This window comes from Chaetodon auriga, chromosome 15, assembly GCF_051107435.1.
Source record: "Chaetodon auriga isolate fChaAug3 chromosome 15, fChaAug3.hap1, whole genome shotgun sequence".
NCBI classification, from domain to species: domain Eukaryota; kingdom Metazoa; phylum Chordata; class Actinopteri; order Chaetodontiformes; family Chaetodontidae; genus Chaetodon; species Chaetodon auriga.
The window spans coordinates 9613040-9631462 of NC_135088.1; the positions used below are offsets into that span (position 1 = coordinate 9613040).

The 18423-nt window shown below is 41.9% G+C and overlaps 3 protein-coding genes across 4 annotated transcripts; all 3 read right to left on the bottom strand.

The window, feature by feature from the left end:
- Positions 1-1801: 1801 nt before the first annotated feature.
- fam89b (family with sequence similarity 89 member B) lies at positions 1802-4095 on the bottom strand. Of its 2 annotated transcripts, XR_013078244.1 has the most exons (3): positions 3202-4095; positions 2385-2891; positions 1812-2099 (listed from the first exon to the last, which is right to left on the bottom strand). XR_013078244.1 is itself a non-coding variant. In XM_076750658.1 (2 exons), exons 1-2 carry the CDS (start codon positions 3454-3456, stop codon positions 2610-2612), a joined length of 537 nt encoding a protein of 178 aa, XP_076606773.1. In that variant the 5' UTR covers positions 3457-4095; the 3' UTR covers positions 1802-2609. The 2 variants fall into 2 exon arrangements, 1 of the variants encoding a protein (XP_076606773.1); XM_076750658.1 differs by having other exon boundaries at positions 1802-2891.
- A 148-nt stretch (positions 4096-4243) lies between these two features.
- Positions 4244-7197, bottom strand: znrd2 (zinc ribbon domain containing 2). Its single transcript, XM_076751450.1, has 4 exons — positions 7128-7197; positions 6557-6708; positions 6367-6451; positions 4244-6206 (listed from the first exon to the last, which is right to left on the bottom strand). Exons 1-4 carry the CDS (start codon positions 7141-7143, stop codon positions 5776-5778), a joined length of 684 nt encoding a protein of 227 aa, XP_076607565.1. The 5' UTR covers positions 7144-7197; the 3' UTR covers positions 4244-5775.
- A 1094-nt stretch (positions 7198-8291) lies between these two features.
- arr3a (arrestin 3a, retinal (X-arrestin)) lies at positions 8292-14720 on the bottom strand. The gene is made up of 18 exons (XM_076751201.1): positions 14630-14720; positions 13009-13040; positions 12373-12403; positions 12156-12216; positions 12025-12069; positions 11739-11929; positions 11203-11262; positions 11013-11089; positions 10782-10917; positions 10553-10637; positions 10380-10452; positions 10120-10257; positions 9850-9933; positions 9719-9742; positions 9566-9615; positions 9416-9435; positions 9258-9288; positions 8292-8834 (listed from the first exon to the last, which is right to left on the bottom strand). Exons 2-16 carry the CDS (start codon positions 13014-13016, stop codon positions 9431-9433), a joined length of 1068 nt encoding a protein of 355 aa, XP_076607316.1. The 5' UTR covers positions 13017-13040; positions 14630-14720; the 3' UTR covers positions 8292-8834; positions 9258-9288; positions 9416-9430.
- Between the last annotated feature and the right edge of the window lie 3703 nt (positions 14721-18423).

Below are 18423 nucleotides of genomic sequence, written 5' to 3' on the forward strand. Positions count from 1 at the left end.
GCCCTTCCAGTGGAGAAAACATCATTAAGTGTCCTCCAGGGTCCCTTACCAGTGGAGAAAATAAGATGAGATGCCATGTAGGGTGCCTGTGGAGAAAAGGTGATGCAGTTCCCTCCAGGATGCCCTACATGCCATTAAATTAAAATACCGTACTTTAACTCTGAGTGTATGTAACGTTTCTGCATTATAAGGTCCAAAAGCGCCTACACCCACGTTCTGTATCTTGTTGAGCTGCGTACTCACATTGTCCCGAATGTTTTCAACAATGTTGAAACCCAGAAAATCTAATTTTTTTCAAGGTAACGGTGTGTTTCATCTGGAAACCACAGATGAAATGTCAGAGGGTAAAGAAGGAAGTCGGCCAATGTGACTCAACATAGAAGTGAATAAAGCTTTAACGACATCACCTCGTCAGTGAATTAAGATTTTCTCTGGTATCGGTGGTTGTTCAACAATGAAGACAACACATCCCATGATCCCATGTTAATTCATGATGTCATCAAACGCCTTTGTTTTCATTGTTTTGATTGTGAGGGCCCTACTGGCTCTGGAAATTACATACTGTGCTTTTAATGTAAACCCTGGTTTTTGCCCCTGCCCCTCTGAAAGCCTGAGACCACCACTGTTAAACCATATCCTCTGCTTTAAATCCAGCAAACCTCTGTATAACAACATAAACGTGTCAGCAGTGTCCTTCCTTGTGTTGTTTCTTGCCATGGTGGAATTACATTCTCATATATTTTTTTCCAACCTGGGGGTATTTCCTCACATGAAGGGCTGATCTCACCATTCATTGTACTGTAGCTCCCCCACTAACACCTTATTGTCCTCCCCAGCTCTCCCTGCTGACCTCCAGTCCGATGTCTATTTATTTCAACAATCAGGAACTGTGTGGGGGTGACAATAACGAACAACAGGCAATAGATGGACAACAAAAACACAAAGTGAGGCAGAGAAACAAACATGAGAGACAAACAGGTGCAAAGAAGTAAAAAAGTCCAACATTCACACTTGGCCGATATCCTCACCACAAAAACACGTGGTGCGATGACGAGGCGAGAGCAAACGGACAGACAGACAGACAGACAGGCACATAGGCTCTAACAATAACCACAACATATGTTGATTATAAATAGACAACAGCATGAGACTTCCACCTTAAACGTCACTCCCCTTCATTCCTGCTCCCTACACAGCAAATGGTTTTTCCTCACTCTGCTGCTTTCAGCGGGACCTCAGAGGAGGAGGAGGAGGAGGAGGAGGAGGCCTCTCTTCACTGGAGACAGTGTGTCCCCTGTTGGTCATTATCGGCAAATCATCCTCTCATCGCCTTTAATTCAAATACAGAAACACTGTGCCTGTCTGTGGTAAAAAAAAAAAATACTGTTTTTAGATTGAGAGACAAAAATAAGTTGTTTACTGGCTTTTCCAAAACATTTGCCTGTAAAAGACTTTGCTTGATAAGAGATTCAATTTAAGACTATTTAATCATTCCCACTGTGCAGATTGTGCCACTTCTGGTTGGTAGTCCTATGACTTGCACTTAAGAAACAGATTAAAATGGTTAAAAGGGCATTAAGGACTTGCTTTCATGCGAGTACTTGCTACAGATAAAAATACTGAAAATATTTTTTAGTTTTTTTATTTTTAGCTTATTGTCTCAATAGAAAGGGATCATTCCTCTAATTTGCCATTTTTTCTCAGGTTTGTTATGAGTTTGGACTGGTGAACTGGTTTTAAAAGCTCTTTCACAGCAGAGTCCTGACCGAGACAGCAGCAGCACATAAGAAGTTAGATAAAAACTGTACAAAAATTCATCAGATTTATTGAAAATCAAGAAAAGGCTGCAGGGGAGCTACTGTGCATCTTGTAATTCAACAGGAAATGTCAAGTTGGGGAGATGCATTGACCTCACGTTTAACAGAATGACAGCTAAACATCACTTTCAAAATAATTTATTATATTTTGGAGCAGAAAAATGTGTCAAAAGCTCAAAGAATTAATGAGAATACAGATTACCGATTGACAGCTGGATCTGATCTGGAACCTTGCAGCATGTAGATGATGAAATGAAGAGCACAAAGCGGATAACGCTTGGTCTCACTTCTCTCTGTCTTGATTTTTTATTTTTTTTTAAGTTGGCTTAATTTCTGCTGCAACATACAACAGATGGCAAATTTAACAGCCAGGTGGTACAAGTGTAGATGCTAATAAACCGCTGTATTCAAGTGCCACTGATTTGCCTTCATTCGATTGGCCCACACTCATGAAAATGTTTTGTTGTGCATAGCCGTCACTCATTTATCTGCTCCAAATCATTTTACCTTGCCCGATTTTCAATTTAGCAACTTTGAACTTGCAAGTGTCAAACCTGCAAAGGCCACACGTCGCGTTATAAGCTTCTTCCAAAACGGTGCCAACAGCATCAGCGGACTGTCAATGAGGTCATTCTTGGTTGACAAAAGTGTCAAAAGAAAGTGGATAACACTATATAGTAGACATATCGCGTGGATGAGAGACACGTGGCATGTAAAGAAGAGTAAATGGGGTCAAAAGTGTCAGTAAGACACATGAACCTGCAGCGCATGGTGCATGGAGCGGTCTCTTCATCAGGGAATGTGAAAGGAGTCCTTGATCCACTGGTCCCTGGAGTTGCTGCTGGGTGGGGGCAGAGACAGGGACGAAGAAGAAGAAAGAGGCTGTGACAGAACTCCCGCCTCCTCCTCCTCATCTTCTTCTTCTACTACCTCCTCCTCCTCCTCCTCAGAGTATCCATTATCAGCACTGAACGAGGCCTCAGACAGAAGCGAGGAGCCCTTGTACTCCTGGATGGCCTCCCGGAGAGACCACAGCTGGCACAGCAGAGACATGTCGAGCTGACGGAGACCGACCTGGAGGAAATTTAGCGTGAAAGTTCATTTTTGACCTCAGAAATAGTTTGATAAAGTAATCTTAGCTCACATCTTTACAATGGAGCCATGTCATTGACAGTTGAGTAAACTCTTTCCACTGATGAGATGTGGTTGAAAGCCTTTAAAACGCTATTAAGTGGACATTGAGTGAATTTGTCAAACTTATTTCTCATCTGAATAAATGCGGACATACAAATTTGGAGCCATTGCACGTGTTTTGTTTGCACAGAACAGTGAGTTTTTCTGCTATTCGGACAGACACAGGCAGGGTACTCGCAGGGCATCTTACCATCTCTTTCCGCAGCACAGCCAAAGCTGCGTCCAGTCCGCCCGGTTTGCTGTGACCGCGCGGCGCGTCCCCGCCGCCCCGGCTGATGTCGGCCTGGATGCGCGCTCTCTTGGTGTGCACCTTCTCGATGTCCCGCCACGACCCGCCGCTGGAGTTCAGGATCCCGCTGAGGCCCTTTGGGAGTGGCGGCAGCCCGTCCACCGAGAAGACACCGCCCACCGCACAGTCCGCCGCGCTGCCCCGACTCGCGTTCATCACGACGCTGCACAGCGGACTCAGTTGACTCAGCAGCAGATAGAAGGCAACAGTTTCTGCATGGACCGCTTTCAGATGCGCAAACAGTCCAGCGCGTTATGCTCTCACCATCACCCAAAGGTGCTATTTTCCTCTCCCTCTGCAGCAGAACAGAGCGGTGTCCCGAGTCTTGAAAACCAGCTTTTCAGGAGGCTAAAGCATGTCAATGCACCCCTGTTTTCTGGATGTGAGTGAGCTTCAGAAGAGGCAGTGGGTCCCAGGTTAATGGCAGGCTTCCTGGCTTTGTTTAGTTTCCTCTCCTTTGTGTGGGAGAGTTCACCGACAGCCCCCAGCTCCGCCCGGCAGTGACCGCGCCACGCCCCGCTCCAGTCTGCGTTAGAGGGAAAGGGAAAGGAGGCTGTCAGGGGTTTGTCTGGATCAGCTGAATTACTGCTCAGCAACGTTAAGGTGCAACAGACCCTGCTCTCATTAGGTCTCTGGCGGTCCGAGTGGTCACCGGTGATCTAGTCTCACACCCCCCGCTGCATGTGCAAACAAACAAATACATAATTTCCTCCTGGACCAAATGGGGATCAGACTCAGGAAATACTCAGCCTGTCTAACACAGCCATTATAAATAAGGCCATGATTGGCTGGATAAGTAGATTGAGTGATTATCCTCATTAAATTTACAATAAATAAATGCGTATATTATCTAACTACTCTTGCAGCAATATCGCCAACTTCTGTGGAGACAAAGATGCACAATGTTGCTGCGCATGTTAATTGTAATTCACGGGACACGTTTTAAACAGAAATGTACATGTTTATTGGTACTTCAACGGTACTTCTTAAAAGAGATTCCCAAGGAACAAACTCTATGGCATTGCTGATTGCATTTGGCGCCCTCTTGCGGAAAGAAACAAACTGCAGCGCTCCTGAACGGCCAAAGTTTTATTCAGGTATGTAATTAGAAAACTCTAACTGCCTTGAACAACACTGAAGCTGGCTTTTATCTACTATGAAGTGCTGTCCGTTGATGCACAGTGCACGCTTTATTTGCTCTAGATGTTTTGAATGAATAAAGAGCTATAGGTCTGACTCCTGACTGTCACCCTGTCTCAGCTAAGCATCACTGAATTACATGACCATCATCATCACCATCGTGTAACAGATATATTTACAGTAAAATCCTCAGAGCTGTCAGCACAAAATGACAAGCTTTGCATCAGCAGATGGTCAGAGACAACCGAAATCTGAGCATCAGACTGAACCGTGAATAGGAAAATGCACCAGTGAGGATCTGACCAGAGGACTGCTCAACAATATACCAGCAGATATTGGTGTAACACCATGTTCTACATACTATGGAACAACCAATCAGAAAACAGATGTTCCCAGATGTCAATTTGGTGGCCATTTTGGAGTAATCTAAGTCAATCAACATCAGCAGTCTTTTGAGACTTAGTTTAAAATAATTTTACGGCCAGATGGTTTAAATTTGATAGCAGTGATGGATGTGTATTTAGAAATGCTCACTTCTCATCATTATATCAGAACTTACGAACATGAGGGTTGGAACAAAAATGAACTGCTGAAAGTGGAGGTAATGATAATGCAAGTGAATTGAAAAACAGAAGGTTAAAGAAAGCAGTGAAATGAAAATTGGGAGCAATAAATCATCAAGTGCTTTGATTAATTTAAAGCAGTCATGATATGATGAAAACAGAACCATTTTCCCAGTTGTAAATTTATCATTCACAACATAAATCTGCCATTTAGCATTTAAGAGGGAGTAACAAAAAACAAAGATGGAAGTGATGAAATGCATGTTATTTGAAAAACAGTGATAAATTGTCAACTGATTTGATAAACCTGAATGACATTTTATTTGAAAGTGTTGGTCTGATAATCATCGGGGCTGCTTTAGTCTGCTGTCCACCATTCACCACTGACAATAACCAACTGACATTTACTGCTGTAACAGAAGTAACAACTTTGGCTACTTTTTCACTTCCTATCCACTTTACTCCTCTATTTTTGAACTCACATGCACTTCCATCACCTCATACAAAAACAGTCACATTTTCAAACATTTGTATTTTAACATATTTTGAAACCATGTCACATAATGTTCTGGCCAGACATATGTTAACTGAAGAGCAACTTTTGACATGTTTTCCTTATTTCAAGTGCAGTTCCTGACCAATATTGAATTCAGCTCTATGCAAGGATTCAGTCAAAGAGAGATGCTGAAAAGCAGCGAACCAGAGTCGGTATGCCAGGACAGAATCAAGTAGAAACAGCCTTAATCCACGGTTTCAGCCTTTTCCGTGCTAGTTACTGGTTGAGCTCCTTGAGGCTGCGCAGTGAGCTGGCACAGCCGGTGATGAGGGTGCAGAGCTGGATGCTCGCCTCCAGGGAGGCCGAGCTCTGTAGCTGGGTAGTGGCCCAGCGAAGTTTGGTTAGAACAGCTTCCTCAGCTTCTTGCAACACAGTTTGGTGGGCAGCGCTCTGTGAACTAACTGGGGGGCGAGTAGGTGCTATGGCTGTGGTGGCGGCAGGAGTTGACGGAGAAGGGACAGCAGGTGGAGGCAGGGCAGCTCTCCCCCCCGCGGCAGCCCCCTCACAGTGCTCTGGTCTGGGAACTGACACACTTGCTTGACTGCTGGTGGGGCCTCCGATGACTTCGGGGGCCTGGGGTGGTGCAGGGGACTGGGCTGCAAGCTGCCTCTCTCTCACTTGGGACAATGCAGCCTGAGCATTCAGAGCTGAGAGAGTGGAGAAAATGAAGAAAGGGAGACATGGGAACAAGCACAAATCAAGTTTACCAACAACTCAAGGCAAGAAGAACAGTGACGGAGGAAAGAAGGACAGAAAAAAGATCATCATAAAATCATCATGACATGTGAGGGTGTGAGTTGTGTGTACCAGGGTTGTCCTTGTCAACATCAGAGTCCAGCTCCTGACATGAGACACAGTAGTTTTTCTGCTGTTTGTCCTGGAGAAGAATTGTCTGAAAGCACAGATCATACTTATGTCAACACTTGATTATAAGTGACTACATTCATTAAAGCTCTACCGCCATCACAAACACAGCGCAAACATGCACTTCACTCACCCCACACACGTCACAGCACTCCCCCAGCATCTTGTAGCCTTTGAGCAGGTAGTCTCCCATCAGCTTGCTGATTTTGTCTTGTCGCTCCCTGCGAGCCTGGATCACCTTCATCTCTGCCTCTGTTGGAGGCTCCCACTCGAAGTCCTCGTCATCTGGGGTGAGTAACAAAGTAATGCAGATTAAATTGAACAACATTGTACCTACACAGACACAGTGCTGTGCGTGTGGGTATGTTATCTGTTAGCACTTTTCTGCTGACTTCATTAACTTTTAGAGTTTTGCACTTGAAAATATGTACAAAACTCTGGCAAACGCTGAGTCCATTTTAAACGTGTTTATCATTGCCGCAGTGCTCTGCTAGGGAAAATGATGATAAGCTAGCTAGCAGATCAACGGTGCTAACGTCAGCTAGCGGTTATCTATACGTTGGTGACGGTAAATCGTAGTAAAAATAAAATTACACCCTAGAATCATTGACTACGCGTGCGCCAAACTAGTTCTTTATCAACCGTGCAGCTCAATTGGAGAAATGTCAAAGTTAGCCTCCTTATTAGCTCATAAGTCCACAAACCTCCATTCAGAGCCATGTTGCTTCAGTGCTACACGTTTTGCGTATTGACGTCAGAAGCGTCGAACGTCGCTCCGTCTTCTTCTTTGAGGTTTCGAGGTTGTTTTTTTTTATGATGCATTACTGCCCCCTGTTGATAATAGTCTTCCTCATTTTGCTATTTAGCATGCTATACTGAATTCAATTAAATCCAATACAACTTTATTTATCCTCGAAGGCAATTTGATTTTGGGCATTAGTAAAAATAGACAGATAACAGATACACAGACAGTCAGTTACAAGCAAAAGAGCTGTTGGAGCTATGTTCAGCTGATAAATAAATAAGGAAATAGTCCACATGGCAGATTGGAATTTAGCTATTCCTCCAAAATCTTCCTCCCTGCTTATCAGCTGGGTTATACGTTTATTTGAAGATTTGTGTATTCTGCAGTAGTGCACTGAGAAAAATGGGACACAATGCAACAAACACATTAATGCAGCATTAATCTTAATACAGCCACATCATATGTAATAGTAACACACTGACAGGGACTGTACACAAGGAGGACCTTCACTTTTCATACTTTAAATACATTTTGCTTATGAGGCTTATGTAATACATACTGTTACATACAGTAAGGTTTTAAACACAGGACTTTTACTTGTAGTCAAGTAGGAGTATTGTCAGAATGTGATGGATGGATGTGCACTCCTCTTCCACCGCTTACAGGAACCTTTCTCCGCCATCATTCATCATTCTCATTTACACCGCAGGGGGTGAGAGCTTTTCACAGGTACCACAGTTACTGTCACGTTAATCAGTTACAGCTGTTTTTAACTGAACACACTGTCTGTTAAGATAAGCAGGTGGAGTATATGTCTGTCTTTTTTGCAGCTGTATAAGACTGAGAAAGTTCAAGGGATCAGCCTCTCAGTCTACTAACTTAGTTCCTGCTTTTGAAAGTTCAGCATGTCAGTCACTCAGTCCCAAAGCTAGCTCAATGTCATTGCCCCAGTGTCCCCAGAACAACTTTAGTGTAATGCAGTGTAGCATAATTACAAAATGTTACTGTATTTTGTGAATGTGAGCAGCATTGATTCTGACATCCCACTGAAAACTGTCCTCTCAGTGTAACGTGTCTGTTAATGAAAACACAGCGAACATAAAGAAAAGCCACATCACAATAATTCTGTTTTTACAATCATTTTATTGTAGTTTGGGTTATCAGACTTGACATCAAAAGCACGATCTGATACGTTTCACAGAAAGAAAAAAATCACTCAAAGTAATGGATAAGTGCATCACTGTAATCCAAAGCACAGCGGTTTTATGGGCTGAACAGTGATTTGCTATCTCCCCCTGCTTGTACTCTGAAATAAGGTGAAAAGATTTTTATCTCGTACATTTATGTGTGTGGCTCTACGCAAGTCTTTGGCCTCTAAATGCTGGCTACTATTGTGGAATCCAAATACTCCCTGTACAGCTAACGGACGTTAATCAACCAACAGAAACAAGAACAACAAAATCTGTGAGGGGACTGATGTTACATCTGAACGTATATCCTTGGTGTGTTGAAAAGGTCGTTCTCTTCGGTTGCTCGGTTATTGTTATTTGGTTTCATCACCACCAGTTCCATTTTTCTTCTTCTTCTTCTTTTTTTTGTGTCACTTCCCCTTGTTGTCTTCCTGTGTTTCTCTGGGTTTCTTCTCAACCTCCAGGTAACATCCTCTCTGGAAACAACACAAAGCGAAGTTTACAATCATCACCTGACGTGTCAACATTATGCTGTATAACGCATCCACCAACATGCAACATTAAACACTAAATTACCATATAGACGGCCACTAAACTGCATAACCTACTATAAAGAGAGAAAGGGAGTCTTTAAATAACACAGAATAATTAATCAATTGTTAATTTTTAATGCTCTTGGAGTTGTAATTGATCTTTACTTTTAATTATGATTCTTCTGGCACAACCAATTATAAAGCTTATGTATTGCTTAGCCTAACACGGAAAATAAAGCATAGGTAAGTATCTTTATAGGGTTGTGTATATGCGCTTAATGCATCTAAATACATGCGCAGAAGATCCAATCAACGGCTCACAACAGAGCAGACTGGACTGAACTACCTGCTGTGTATGAACCTCACCTTGACTATGGGGGAGTTTTCTTTCAAGACACTGTAAAAGAAAAAGATTTAAAAATGAATTAAAATGCTGAATATTATCACACAATAAGAAAATGCCTGAAACAAACGTCAGAAATTTCAAGGTGATGACACCAGAAGTAAAAGTGATTGGTTCTTACGCTTATGTGCCGTCTTTACTCTGCTCGATTTGGAAGGCAGGTTGATGTGAAAGGAAGAAAACGGTCAGTAAAATCATTAGAAAAACCAGCAATTAAAGTAAACAGTGCGCAGGCAAATCAAATATTTCTGTGTGTAATTAAAAAAAATACCTTCTGGTTTGGGGTGCATGAGGGACAATGGCAGTTCCACTGTGACATCGCTGCAGAGAAAACAAACCAACCAATCAGAACAATACAGGTGACTGGTGTCACTGCTCATTGGCTGTATGGGCTGTGATATCATCAGAAATGAACCACACTCACCTGGCAGTGAGACCACCCAGCAGGCTACAGGAAGACAAGAGGGACATTTTTTTTTTTAAAGGTAATTTCATTCTTTTTATTTAATCAAGTCTCTTTTTGTTCAAACTGCTTAAAAACAGGCGGGCGCTTACCCTCCTCCAGCCACCATGAGGTTAATTTTAATCTTGTAGGAAACCAAGATTCCCAACACGTCCTTCTCTACGCCCGGTCGCAGCCTGTGGAGAAGAGGAATTACCAGGATTTGAGGGATTAGAAGGTTTAATTCAGTTAAGTATATTTCTTTAAAAAAAAAATATTCTAAGACATTATGGACGTGCAAGAAAAGCTACTCTGTACACATGGGTCGTATGCAAAGTCGCAACAACAAGAACCTAATCACGTGAATTACATGTAAAACCTACATAGTGGTGGAGGCCAGGTTGGTGTCCTCATCCTTCAGGCGTCCGTCCAGCGCCAGCCCCCTTTTCTCCTTGTTTTCAGCCAGCAGGGGTGTGATGTTCAGAGTTTTTTCGAAGATGCCGCTGGCCTCCACCGTCTCCCTGTGGAGGATAAGACACAAGCAAACACATACATAAACACGTCAGGATGCGTGCTTGTGCTTTGCTACAGTGGTACTTGATGCTTGGTATTTGCTGTGGTTCTGGACTTTGTGTCCACGTACCCAAACTCTTGGTTAAGAACAGTCTTGGTGTATTTGTCTGCTGAGTAGAGGACAATGTCTGTGGTTTGGTCCACTGTAGGAGGAGGCAATGCAAAGCAAGAGACAAACATCATTATTTTGTACTCTTAGTAAAAATCACTTTAAAAAGCATATGCATTGTCATATGTACCCACCGGTGATTTTTAATTTCTTGACTGTTTTGTTGCTCTCGTTGTTGATTTTGATTTTGATTGGGATTGCTTCACCGTGGAAGTAGAGCTGTGATCAAAACCAGGAAACAACCAGTTAATGGTGCCATAGTTGCATTCAAACTCCCTTTGAAATCACAAACAAACCTTTAGGATAGCAGAGACACGTCAGTATTTCTGAGGTATTTTAAATGATGAAGTTTTGCTACTGTACATCTTTCTCCATTGAAGCTTCTAGATGAACAGGCTTGTCGGACATCATGAAGCTTTTGCAGAGGTCAGCTTTGGGCCCAGGGCCCACCTGAGAGGGGGCATACTGGATTTTACGAATGATAAGGCGAGCAGTGTCCCTGTCGGGCAAAAAGGGACAGACGAAGGAAGACGAGATGGATGAAGAGGAAGACAGAGACGATGCTGGTCAGGCGAAACATGAAAACATACTCACTTCTTTTCAATCTTCTCATCGGGGCTGCTCTTTTCCTTGGCGAGGTACGTTTTGACCTCAAAGTCGACACCGCAAGCCTGGAAATAAAACATAAGCAGATGAAACAATTAACAGTGGAAACTACTGCTCGTCTCCACGCTGAGGGTATATGGAGACATGAATGGTGCTGGCAGATTAGCAGGAGGTTTACCTTCCCCTTGTCATCTGGTCCAGGCTGCAGGGAGACTGAGCATGGCAGGTTGTTGGGAATCTACAGAGTCAAAGAAGAACATTTATGATGTGTGATGTAAATTTGTATGTGTTTACTCACAAAATAAAGCTTCGTTTCAGAGATTGTGTAGGAATCAGGAATCAGAGTTCAGACTCATTTATTATCAACCTTTGCTGGCCAAAAGTCCCATTTTTTAGCTAAAAACTCTCATGAACTAAATAATTTGTCATGCTGGATGGATGCAGGATGGCATGCTCTTTGATTTCGTGTTGCATGCTCTAAGCAGGTTATACAGAAACAGAACCTCTTTCAAATCAAATGCATTCCCTTTTAAACTGATAATCTGCCATGAGCCCATTTTGAACCTTTCAATAGTCTAACTTTCAATTTTAATGTTGTGTCCATGAATTGTTTTACAGAATAAACGTCTCGTTTTAACAGAAAAGGCGGGACATGTGGCCCAATAGGCTTAAGTCTTAAACCCTTTAAAGCTGTATCTGGACATGTCGTCATACTTCAAAAGTGAAAGCATGCGCGTTGTCTCCAGCCTTCTTCAGCAGGGTTTCATGCATGGCGCTCAGGGCGGGCTTGTGGCTCTCAGGGTAGATCTGGACATGCTGGATCCAGATGTCCTTCCTGAAGCACAGGCCCATCACATCCAGGTCGTCACTACCATAACGGAAGGCACATGCCAGCTGCACAAACACTGCCAACACATAACGGTAGGTGTGTTGTTTCACTGGGATCTCTTAAATCTGCACATGACTCAGGAATTTAATGTGGAACTTTTTATGATGTTACCTTTTCTGTCTCCAAAATCTGTTGGGTCCAGCTTTACAACACCATCTGTAAGGGTAACAGTGCAGACAATGTTATACTTAGCATCCTCATGATGTAGCCGCACACACACACGCGCTGAAGAAGGGACCTACCAACTTTGTCCACTTCGGAAACGTGGTCCACATAGTCTCTCTTCCCCAGGTAGAGGGTCAGCTGTCAGAGAGAAAGAAGGAAGGGAAAACATCTGAGTGCTTGAGACCCTGTTGGGTCTGTTTCTGAGGTTGTTTCTCTCATTTTACGTGGATGAAAATGTGTGTTTTAAAAATTGCTGTAAAAGAACTCAAAACAAATCAACAAATGTAGGCTTACCCCTCCGTTTCCACTGGTTTTCTTGAAAACCCTGAAAAAAAAACAGAAGAGAAATGTCTCTTTAAGGCTGTTTGTCAGAAGTCATGACAATAAAATTTGCAGTAGTGGAACAAACAAGTGGCTTGTGGATGTAAATGACGGTGCATTCATGTACAGAGCTATTGTCTGGTTTAATGGGATAAAAAATAACAATTAGTTTTAGATTCTGAAGGCAAAGTCGGTTCCTTTACGAGCAGCAGAAGGGCCTGTAATCCCTTATTCCCTTATCCAGTTAGGAACAGCTAAGTGCAGAGCAGCTTTACCTCATTGTGTCCAGATTGAGAGGTTGGCCCAGGTGAGGGAGCTACAAACGGTGTGGCACAGTTCCCAACCAGCTCCTCACCTGTCATGCTGTCTGAGACCACATATGAACCCATTGGCACTGACTGACTAAGCCTGGACAGACATTAGATGCTACCTGACCTGGCGTCCAAGTCGGCAACTCCAAGTTAGTTGCAATCACATGTTTGGACGCCAAACTTTCCAATAACGATAACTTTAAGTGTTATTTTTGGATGTTGTAAGGTGCAGCACAGCAGGGAAGAGAAATACCTTTGGAGGACATAAAGAAAATACCAAAAGGAAAATAACGCTTACTTTGCCATCTCTGGAAGATCTTTGGGAGTGTTCTGTTGGATGAAAAGAAAAGAGAAGTGACATCAGGTTATCTGGAGGTTGCAGCATCAGTCAGATGTTGTGATTAGGACAGTGATCCTCCACCGACCGTCAGCCCGGCCGGAGCGATGTTTTGTTTTGAAGGTACTAAAGGTTAATCCTTTGTGATAAGATTACGCTGTTATTCTGTACCTATCACCAAACTCTTTGCCAGACTTACATGACACACACGATTATGTCACAATGTGTTGCCCTCAAACAGAACAGCAGTGCCAAAGCCATTGCCTGTGTGGACTATTCATGGACAGTTAAATGGCTAAAACCCATTCAGTGACTTGCTGCAGTATTCCTGGACATAATGAGACACTAAGTCCTCACTGAAGCCTTCTATAGCTCTCTAATGAGGATTGTTAAAAGAAAGGTTAAGAGAGCTGTAGCATTTGTTTAATTGTTGCTAATTAAAGACTTCAATCAACTGCAGTGAGTGCTGTTTGGCAATTTCTTAGTTTACTTCCAGGCATCAGTTTGCTGTTGCATTAAATTAAAGTTTCATTGCTTATTTTCCATTAACTTGAAACCTACTGGAGCTGAGCTGGACATGAGTGTTTGTGAATCTAACTGGAGCCATGTTGAATAAATGTTTCAAATATTCAGACCTTTATGAAATTTGGTGTCAGGGTACTGAAGCAATTTGTGTTACACTGTACAAATTAGTCTTCCTACGCTAGCATTGCCAAACACCTATTGAAATAGTTATTCTCTTTTCATTTGGCTCACAAAGTCACAGGAAAATGAATTCAGAGTAAAGCTAAAAGATATAACCTGTGTTTTTCCTCATGTTTCCCCTCGACTGACCTGTTTTCAATCTCGAAAACGCAGGCTGCTTTGGAGGGTGAATGTGTGGGAGAAGGGTGAATTGTTTGATCCAGCAGGAACCTCCAGTCCAAACCAACTGCATGTGCATTTCAGGACCACGGAGAGGTACGGCACAGGGGCATTCCTCAATTCTGATTGGCTAATTGGTGCGGCATAACCAATAAATGCTGCAATAAATCCTTCCTAGGATTCTTGTAACCACTGTACTGAAACTATCAAGTATCAGCAGGCTTGATGTGACATCTCTCCCTAAACTCTTGTATCTGTATTTCTCACTATGAAAACCAAAGCAAACATCAGAGTAGAAATTCTGTACTGTCTAACAAGAGCAATTCTGGGAGATGGACGCATTTTCCTGCTAACCGTCAATCATTTAATGTACAGCAGCTATGCTTTAGCCACTAATAGTAGCCTTCTAAGTATGCATCACACATATTTCTCATATTCATTTAACTGTCATAGAAATGCTTTAACTCCAATTCAGGGAAACTGTATGCTGTAAAACGGCCTGTAAAAGACTGTACCATGCAATGAAATTAGCACGACTTCTGACACAGCCAGTGTATAATCACTGAAGTATTCAACATATTTGCTTCAAAAAAGTAAAATCGTGCATCTTTCTCTAAGTGAAAGTTCAGGCAACAGCTGTATTTCGTCACCGGTATCATCTCTGAAGTCATCCACCCATTCATCTTTGCATCCATGCTTGGAGATAAAGAAGTCTTACCTCTTCTCAGCTGTCTGGGAGCTCTGCAGAGTGTGTCAGGGTGAGTGGAGAGTGCAGTCTGTGACAGTTGGTGCCCCTTTTTATACATGCAGCCTCTCTCTGTGCATCATTCAGGCTTAACGGGCTCATTATTGTTGCTGCTGCCTGCTTTGTAATCCAGTTAAGCAATCAGCAGACAGCTTTTTTTGAACTACAAAGGGTTTAATAATACCACCCAGTTAAATCACAGGGACAACCAAACAACCACACAGTCACCACATGGTTGTGGTAGTAGTAGACTGATAATCTCCTGTGCACCTCCACAAACCAAGCAAGCAATTCTCCTTTAATTCAGAATGAATCACAGTTGTTGTTTTTTTTTGTTGTTGTTTTTTTTTTTTCAAATCAGTGTTTTCTGAGAGGGACAATTATGATTTCTTTAGTTTAAAAGGCCCGGACGCGTCGCAACATAAGGTTTGCTGCCAGATATGTTGGTTGACTTGTGTTTAATGATGCTGCTATCATTAGCCTGATCTGTAAGCTTCACCTGTTTCAAACAAGGAGTCATGCTGTGTTATTAATTCAGGACAAGCGTTTAAAAGATCTTTCCTTATTGCTTGTTATATTTTCAGAAGCAATTAATGACAATTTGCAGTGTGCTTTTCTCACATGACCAACAAATCTTGATAGACAATTTGAATTATTATAAAATAAGGGCTAATCAGTGAAAGTAAAGTGTAATATTTTTAGGTCTTTGTGGAGCAGTATGGAGGTTCTCAGTATTCCAGTCTGTCTGATCTCACCAGATTAACGGCTCCTAGTCCCATTATGGCGTGGATGATGGGCAGCAACATCAGAGTAAGCTGCCTTATTCAAAGGCGTCTCAGTAACGTGCCAAAGATTACGCCGAGCCTCCATAATGATTCCTGTTTGACCTTTGAGACTCCGCAAATTCTTCGACAGGTCCGCTATAACAAGCTCGTGTTAAATGTTCAAATTTTCAATCAAATTTTACGAAAATACCAAATCTGCCAGACTGTTTTCCAAATGATGCATCGGTAGAATCATATAAATGGCATCTTGTCTGGTGAAGTGCTCATACAGAGTATGTTCAAGGGGATTGTTGACAATGTAATGGGTCAGATAGCTGAACACTGAAAAAAAAAAGCAATACCACAGTGTCGAAATACTCTGTTACAAGCAAAAGCACAAAAGTAGAAGCTTTAAAATATACTAAAAGTACCAAAAATAAAAGTACTCATTATGCAGAATGGCCCATTTTAGCTTTTTAGAATAATGAATATTATATTATTGGATTATAATCATTGATGCATTAATACATTCATCACTGTTAAAGGTGGGGCTCAGTTTAATGGCTTTATTTACTGTTGATATCTTTTGAATTTCCCCTTGAGGACCAATAAAGTCTTATCAAATGTTAACTTACAATAGTAAATCAAAATACCTCAAAGTTGTCCTTAAGCACAGTTGAGTAAATGTACTTTGTTGCTTTACACCACTGTAATATGCAGGTTCCCTGGCTGACTCTTTGTTTGGTTTGCAGTTATGCTTGAGGGAAGGATTGTAAACGCAGCACCAGCAGTGTCTTCTTTTACTTTGTCCTTTAATATTTCAAAAGACCAACTGACTGCTAAACACATCATTACCACCCCTAATTAGAGGCTTGTGGCCTTAATTGACTAACAAGGACCCACATGATATTTTTTGAGAATATAATTTGATAAAATGTTGTATTTATTATTGAAATATGGATCATATAAATTAAAACTTTAGTTGGAATCTGGCCAAGGTCAGCAGAGTGACCTCCAGGCCACCAGGACGGCCCACAAGGCGAGGGTCACTGTGTTGTGACGTCCTTGGCTTAGCTGAGGTCTTAGTTCACTCAAATCAAAATATAGAGACTGTGCAGGTGGTGTTATGTGAGAGCCTTATCAGCTTTATCGGTGCTCAGGCTGTTTGATGCAATGGGAATTTAAAGCTTCGAGCAGGAGAGGTTACTTAAAGAAGCAGACAAACATTTCCGCGGTTGTGTAAACTTTCGTGCCTTCAGCACGCCCGTTCGTGATCTGCATGGGCAAGTAAAAATAAAACATATGCAGAAGGCTCAGGTTTTATCAGAACAGGTCACATTGCCTCCATGCTAATCACTGTTTCGTCTGCTGGGCCATTTGATTCCAGGAACAGTGTTGCTTCTCTGGCACTCAGCCTTTTGATCGCAAACCCGAACACAACGTGACAGTGTGATTCCCTCTGAGGAGGATCTCCCCGCTGAACACATGACCGAATGTTGAACAGTCACATGCCTTTGTGTACAAATAAAAACAGATGGAAAGAGAGGAAGTGAGCAAACATTTGGGACTCACGAGCCACTGATATGTTACATATAACACATGATCTGAAAATGTCGGTGTGGTATGTTCATTTTAGTCAACATATTAGACACAAATGTACAGAATGAAATCAAAATAATGTCAGTACATGTATAACACCCACTGTGTTGGCTGTATTAGTTTGATTTAGCTCTAACTGATCAATAATTATAATAATAATAATAATAATAATACAGTGTGCTGAGTTACTTGCAACCGTGTACACTGTACCAAGTGTTTCATATTATTTTCTACATGTGAAAATAAAATTCTTTCTATATATTCATTTTAACCTACAGAGAGTATTCTCAAAACAAAATCACTTTTTAACATTAATACAATTGAGTGTAAACAGATAAAAGACACACCTCTGGTTCGTAAAAAACTAATTCTATATATATAAAGTGAATCAAATGTCCTGTTGGCACCTTATCTCGAAAGCCCAAGTTGGCATTGTTCCCATGTCCTGAGAGGTTTTATTTAGGACCAGCTGAGTGAACTAACTGTAGGTGGCTGAGCCTTTTTAACTCCAAACACATGAGGCCACACGCACTAATGATGTGGAGTGTCTCATGAGGTGAGTCAGCCAAAGGGCACAGCCAGCACAATCAATTATTTATGTTAGGACAGAATGAAAGGAGACGAACGCACACCAATAAGACGATGAGGCGAGGCGAGTACAAGTGTAGAAGAACAGGGCGGTATGAGAGGAGCAGGGATGAGACAATATGAGATCATGTACTTTCAAGAGACATGATGAAATGAGGCCACGTGCTTTGAGCAAAACATCAGCATGCTAACAAGCTCTAAATGATAATGCTAACATACTGGAGCTAGGAAGGTTTCATTTATTACCATGTTCAATATCTTTGTTTACCATGGAGGCATTACTAACTGCAGCTGAGGCTGGTGGGAAAGTCATTGCTTCAGCAAATCAAATGGTGGCACCACAGGAAAGTCCAGGGATCACCACAGTCAGTAGGATTTACCCTCTGGGGACAATGAATGTCTGTATGAAAAATTCATCTGAATCCACCCAGCAGCTGTTGACATAATTTATTGTGGACCAAATTTATGCCCTTCTGTCCATTAATTTTAAATAATATATAAGGCATGTTTATGAGTACAAGTACACTATCAACAAAGGTGGGTCCTGCATTATTACCTTATCTTGTGGCCTTGTCTTGTTTTCTCATTCAGCTTCTTGTGATGGGCTCCTCCATGAATCAGAAACAGTTTTGATTATTCCTCTTGATGTCTTGTTTTCTCTTATTTGTAGTTTTAAGTGGGCAGGACTCACTTGGAAAAAGTAGTTTTGAACCAGTGTAAAAGTACTGCTCTCTCAGCATAATAATGAAGCTGTTTCACAGTCTGTATTTGATGGGAAGGTGGACATGACAAGTTATACTTAATGCACAGAGAGTA